Source organism: Bidens hawaiensis, unplaced genomic scaffold (assembly GCF_021521415.1).
Source record: "Bidens hawaiensis isolate Kalapana, Puna unplaced genomic scaffold, B.hawaiensis_p1.1 tig00048053_1, whole genome shotgun sequence".
Lineage (NCBI taxonomy): Eukaryota > Viridiplantae > Streptophyta > Magnoliopsida > Asterales > Asteraceae > Bidens > Bidens hawaiensis.
In genome coordinates, this window is record NW_027498581.1 from 83,482 (window position 1) to 90,546 (window position 7,065).

Genomic DNA, 7,065 nt, shown 5'->3' on the forward strand with positions numbered 1-7,065 from the left:
ATAACCCAAAGAAAATAGAAACCGTTAACCTTTTTTTCTTTTCTTTGAATGAGAAACGTCAAACTAATCATCATTTTGAGGTTGAAATTTTTAATACAGTTTTGGATATGCAAATTCAAAAACTTGAAAATAGATTTAGTGGGGTCTTAACTAGTGTGTTAGAAAATATGTCTTGTTTAAATCTTAAGATTCTTTTTCCAAGTTTGACATATCTAAGATAGTAGCATTTTCGGAAATGTATTCAAATGATTTTAGTAATGAAGAAAGATAATGTATTTTGGGTGATCGTACGTCATTTATCATACTTTAAATGAAGACGATAAATTTTCAAAATTGGGTGAATGTTTGACCTTCTCTCGTGTAATGGTAAAAATCGGAAAGCATACAACCTTTTCTTTTGTTTATCAAATATTGAAGCTAGCGTCGGTTTTACCGATTGCAACCGCAACCATTGAAATATGTTTTTTTCTAAAATGAAACTCATCAATAAGGTATTGTGTAAACAAATGGGTGATGAGTATTTGAACAATGCTTTAATTTGTGTAGTCGAAATAGAAAACGTTCGATAAAGTAAAAGAACATGGTGTAATAGCTCGATATTAAGCTTTCAAAAACCGAATAGGATAAATTTGCACTCCATGTATCATGTTTCTATTTTTGTTTCTTTTTACGTTGTGTGAAATACGGTAATAAAAAGAATTTAAACGTTACCCTTAAAATTTATATCTAGATCCACCAATGATCATATTATTAAATGTATGTTTGTCTTTTATTTCGTTGGTCAACGCTCTTCAAGTTCATTCAAACATAACAAAAGTTGAGGAATTTACATTTAAAATTAATTGTTTGGAAAATTTTGTTACAAACCTTGAGAGACGTCTTTAGGGGATTTGACGATTTTATTAGATGCTCTGACCGGAACCTTGAAAAGTGAATATCGTTTTTTTAGTTTTCAAAACTCTTTTTTGTGGTTAGAAAAATAGCGCACTTGCCTTGCCCAAAGGAGCACGCCCACAAATTAATGAAGACAGGATGTTTTGTTTGCAAGACCATTCAAAAGAGTTTATTTATTTATTTTTTTCAAATTAGCGTCGGTGAAAAAAACTATTTATTTTCATTTATTTTGTGTTCATGTTTTACTTTTAAATCAATATATGAGAGTCTTTCTAATTTTTCTTTTCAAATAAGTTATCTATTGTTATGATACACCGACAATCTTTTGCCGACAATCTTTTGTATGACACCATTTCAAACCAATTATATGCATTTGTCTCCCTAATAGTTTTTTTGAATTGTAGTTTTAGTATTATAAATAGTATGTGATTGTAACGAAGATTTGTATCCCAATAAGAATTAATAATTCACACCTGTTTACCCTCTTGTTTCTTAGTTATAATAAAGTTCAATTATTACTTCAATAATCTTGTTATAATTAGAGCTAATATAATAACACGTTATCAGCACGAGCCGCTTATATCCTAATCAAGAAATGTAATAGACACAAAGGTATCCACATAAGCATCATAAAACCTTCTTTAATTCTGTACATTGAAAATATATATATATATGCATATACATATACTAAGTAATAGCAATAATTTGTATAAACATTGTTATTAAAATTTGATAACTATTCTAACTTTTATTTATATATGCACACTAATATTTCATTTATAAATTAGATTTATTTACACTGGCTATTCTATTCTTACTATTATGCATACTAGTTATATATTTTATATAATAAACTTTGTTTAATATCTTATTTATTATCTTACTTTAAAATAATTAATATTATACACACACACACACAAACGGTAATGTTACCGTTATAAAACGATTATAAATTTTCAACAATAAATAACCAATTATCAATCTCAAATATTTCACAAATACAAAAAACGTTCTTCTCGGGAATACTCAAGATAATATTTGGAAAGATGATCCATCCAGTTTTAATGTTAACTACCATAATGCTGATAATCTTAGAGTGGAAGGGGCACTCATGGGTATCACCCATGCACCGGTCAATCACGCACTGACATTTCATTTCTACCCTCTTGTACCCATAAATCACAATATCACTGGCGACACCTACCCACAAATACCCTAGAACATTTATATGTAATAATAATAATTAACACACATTTATGTTTTTCAACACTCATATATTCTTCATGGCAAAGGTTTGCCATGAATTGCAATTTGGCAATCTACCCACATGGGTCGGGGTGGGTTTGCTTTGTGGGTTGGAACCCATGAAGCTTACCGTTGCATGTGCCCCTTCCCCTCTAACTTAATTTGTAATCTCCCACCTAGAGAGTTTAAACTTTTCCTTTTTCTTTATCTATTTATGGCTCTACCTTTGTATTTTCTTTTAATTTTAATAAGTATGTAATCCTAATATTTATCTTATATGTGTTTAGTAATAAAATGGCAAACATTGCAAAACTTGAATTTCCGGCTCTTAATATCACCGGAGATAATAATATGTCATGGACGGCACATGTCAAACGACATCTCAAATCAATGGGTGTTTTGAATACGATAACAGTGGGAAATAATTGCGAGGATCAAGACAAGGCAAAAGCCGATGTCTTCCTCCACAAATACATTGATGAGATGTTACAATTTGAGTATTCAAATTGTGAGGATCCATGCATTTTGTGGGAGGATTTAAAAAGCAGATTTGATCATCAAAGGGAAGTTCTACTTCCCACTGCTATAGATGAATGGAACAATCTCAGGTTCCAAGATTTTAAAAAGTAAATGAGTACACCTCTGCTTTGTTTAGAATATGCTCAACGCTCCGATTTTGTGGGCAAACTGTTACTGAGGAGATATGTTGGAGAAAACTTTCTCCACATTTCATGCATCAAATATAACCTTGCAAATGCATTATCGATTGCGAAATTTTAGGAGATACTCTGATCTAAATGATTACTCCTTGTAAGAGAAAAAAATAATGAATTATTGATGAATAATCATCAATCTCGTCTCACAGGTTCATTAGCAATACCAGAAGCAAATGTTGCTCACAAAAATTCTCATAAAAATTCTGGTAATAAATGGGAACAAGGTCGTGGACGAGGCCATGGACGTGGGCGTGGTCATTTTGACAAAAGGTATTTTAATGATCGTAAGCATTCATTTTAATGGAACACTAATTCTTACGGTCGTGGCCATGGCGGTGGTCGTGGTCGTAATCAGAGAGCCAATAATTATCATGTTCAACAGAATACCCATTCCAACCACCACAATAAATGGAATGAAGCTTGTAGGTCCGAAAACAATGGCACACCCTGTTTTAGATGTGGAAGTACAAACCACTGGGCAAAGGCTTGTCGCACAGATCCACATCTGTGTGAACTGTACCAAGCCCTATCAAAGGAAAAGAGAAAGAAGTGAACCAGTTGATAACTTTGATGATCTTAGTGTTGATATGAGCATTGCAGACTTTGATGTGGATCTCTGAAATAAATGTTGCTTGACGAGAATAATTATATGCAATAATTAAGTGTGCTTCTCATTATCTTTAGTTATGTAGTTTCCTTCATGTACTGTTTGTTTTTCAATTAAATAAAGTTCTTATTAAAATATCATAATGTTTTCGTTATAAACTTATTATTTTTCTTAATACTTTCAAGATTTAAAATGAAAATCACTGGAGCACAAGATCAAACAAATGAAGAAGATATATGTATAGCGGATAGTGGAGCCAAGAATACTATACTTAGATCTAAAAAATATTTTTATAAACTGAAACCAACAAAAGGGATCATCAATACAATATCAGGTCCTACAAACTTGATAAAAGGAGTGGGAAAAACTAATTTAGCATTACCAAATGGTACAAAGCTCAAAATAGAAAATGCTTTAATTTCCCCAAAATCAACAAGAAATTTGTTGAGTTTCAAAAACATATATCATAATGGATATGATACTCAGTCAATGACTGTTAGTAATGAAAAATATTTTCATATCATAAACAAATATCAGATATTGGAAAATTTTCCAATGCTCCATTCTGGTTTGCATTATACATATATAAATGTGCCTCAAGCACATATGGCAGTCAAAGAAAATTGTTGCGATTTTGGTATTATAAACTTATGGCATGATAGATTAGGCCATCTAGGATCCACAGTGATGAAAAGGATCATTGAAAATACACATGGGCATCCACTGAAAGGTTAAAAGATCCACAAAATAGATAAAATGTCTCAATGTACATCTTGTTCTCTTGGCAAATTAATTACAAGGCCTTCGCCATTAAAAGTCGATAAAGAAACACCAATGTTTCTTGAAAGAATTCAAGGTGACATATGTGGACCAATTCATCCACCATGTGGACCATTTAGATACTTCATGGTATTAATAGACGCATCCAGCAAATGGTCTAATATCTCTTTATTATCGACTCGTAATGTTGTTTTGGCAAAATTTCTTGCTCAAATTATCAAATTACGTGCACATTTTCCCGATTATACTATTAAGAGAGTAATGCTTGATAATGCGGGAGAATTTACCTCGCATGCTTTTGATGATTATTGCATGTCTGTGGGGATTGTTGTAGAACACCCTGTTGCTCATGTACACACACAAAATGGCTTAGCCGAGTCGATGATCGAACGCCTACAACTAATAGCTAGACCATTAATAATGAGGACAAAACTCCCTGTTTCTATTTGGGGTCATGCAATTATGCATGCTGGGTTATTAATTCGTGTGAGACCAAGTGCAAATCATAAATACTCTCCCACACAACTTGTTTCCGGAAATGAGTGTTGGTGCATAATGTCAATAGTTCAGTATCTCGTGTTTTGTATGTGTCTGTAATCGTATTAGATTGTTTGTTTTGGTTTTTGAATATTGTTTTACACAAGTTCGCCTGGGATGTAGGTGAACTTGGAGATAAGCGAAGTTATGACAACTTCGCCTAGTATGTTAGGCGAAGTTGTCGAGGTTATATAAACCTCACTTCGGCTTATCTTGAAATATAGTTTTTTTACGAACGTGTTGGTGATTATCGATATCACGTGTTGAAGTGTTGCAATACAATCGTGTTTATTAGTATTGTGACGTGTGTTTGTTTATCGGTTCAACGTATTATCTATCTTACGCTCGTATCGTATTACGTGGGGATTCCGCACCTTCGTGTTACGAGATACTCCTGTGTAGATCCGACTGGGAACCTACAATTGGTATCAGAGCATTTGATCGTGATTGTGTGGTTCGGGATTATCACACGGGTGCTAAGATCGTTCCGTTCGACTATTCGCGGAACGAGTTTACGTTGAAATACCTAGTTTTTGTGTCTTGCCCATCTCCCACCATCAAATATAACCCAATACACCTTCGCATACCTCGCAATACGTCCAATTAAAACCTGCAAAAACTCATGTTCATCAGGCGAAGTTGTCGTCATCTTTTGTAGGGTTTAAGCGAACTTATAAGGTTAAGCGAAGTTATAGTGAAAGGCGAAGTTAAGAACAAGCGAAGATAAGCACAAGCGAAGTTAAGTCCAAGCGAAGTTAAGTCCAAGCGAAGATAAGCACAAGCGAAGTTAAGCACAAGCGAAGTTAAGCACAAGCGAAGTTCTGATAACTTCGCTATCTGAACACTGTTTAAAAAAAAGGAAAAAAAAATAAAAAATAAATACTTTCTTTGTATTTCGAGTCGTGTTTCTTTCAACTATGACTTCAATAAACATTATAGAACTGGTAAAAATGGAGGTTGAAGCCGGTTCAGCAACTAAAGCTCCAAAAATGCTTAAGGGTACCGATTTCGTTGCATGGAAAGATCGGTTTGAACAGTATGTGAAGTATCAAGATGCTAAGATGTGGGTTTGCATTCAAGATGGATACATTCCACCAACATCCTTGTTTGAAGGTCGTGAACAAATTAAGAAGTACAGTAAGATGGAAGAGGAGGAAAAGAAAATGTATGAGGCAGAGAGTAAAGCTCATGCAGCAATAACAATGGCTCTTCCACAAGAGATTCTTCATACCTTCAAGAAGTACAAAACTGCTAGAGAGCTATGGGAAGCACTAGAAAATCGATATGAAGGTAATGTGGGGATATGTGCTTCCAAGACAAAGCTGCTAAAAACCCAATTCTCTGTATTCAAGTATTTGACAAATGAATCACTTGACGATATCATCACAAGATATTATCACTTGATGACCGAACTTAGTAATTACTCCATTGAATACAAGGAAGAAGAGATAGTAGAGAAACTCCTTGATGCTCTTCCACCGAAATGGGAAATGTACACTATTCTGATGAGAGAAGATAAAGACATTACCGAGATTGATTTGGAGACAGTGGTCAATAAGTTACGAAATTTTGAACTTAACATGGTTCGGAAGGAGACACCAACTGATCAGGTTCAGGATCCGGGAATGTATGGTGCGAAAGTAACTCCAAGCTCAAGTTCAAAATCAGAATCATCTGCCTACTACTCAAAGGGAGAATCAAACTCAAACTCAACTCGTGATGGTCATGTGATTCTCAATATGGATGGCGACGTATGTTTCGTAGCTGGAGGTAGTAATCCTTCAAAACCTCAAGCCACAACTGGAAATTTCTCGTCAAATGTTCCAAGCTATAACTACTCACAGATGCCCATGAGTGTTAAATCAGCTGAACAGCAGTTTGCTCTCTATGCATCCTTCATTGCATCTTATGAGAACTACATCAAAGGTAAAATAGACGACCCTGCAACTTTGGATGAAGACTATGATTAGATCGATGCTGATGATTTGGAAGAGATGGACCTGCAGTGGCAGATGGCTATGATAGTAAGAAGGGTAAAGAGATTCATGAAGAAAACGGGTAGAAAGTTCGTTGGAGAAAGACCAGGGTTTGATAAATCAAAGGTTCGATGTTACAACTGTCAACAAAATGGTCACTTTGCTAAGGAATGTACAAATGAGAGAGTCGAACGAAGTCAGAACATGCATGCACAACAGAATGGAGGAGGTACTGAGAATAGGGCTATGGTATCTAGACAGAATGGTGGATACAACTGGAATATACAAGTTGAGGAAATATTCGAACAGG

At 34.4% G+C, this 7,065-nt stretch overlaps 1 protein-coding gene across 1 annotated transcript; it reads left to right on the top strand.

Moving 5' to 3' along the window:
• Positions 1-2,433: 2,433 nt before the first annotated feature.
• Positions 2,434-2,769, top strand: LOC143597274 (uncharacterized). Its single transcript, XM_077075818.1, has one exon. It carries the CDS (start codon positions 2,434-2,436, stop codon positions 2,767-2,769), a length of 336 nt encoding a protein of 111 aa, XP_076931933.1.
• The last annotated feature ends 4,296 nt before the right edge of the window (positions 2,770-7,065 follow it).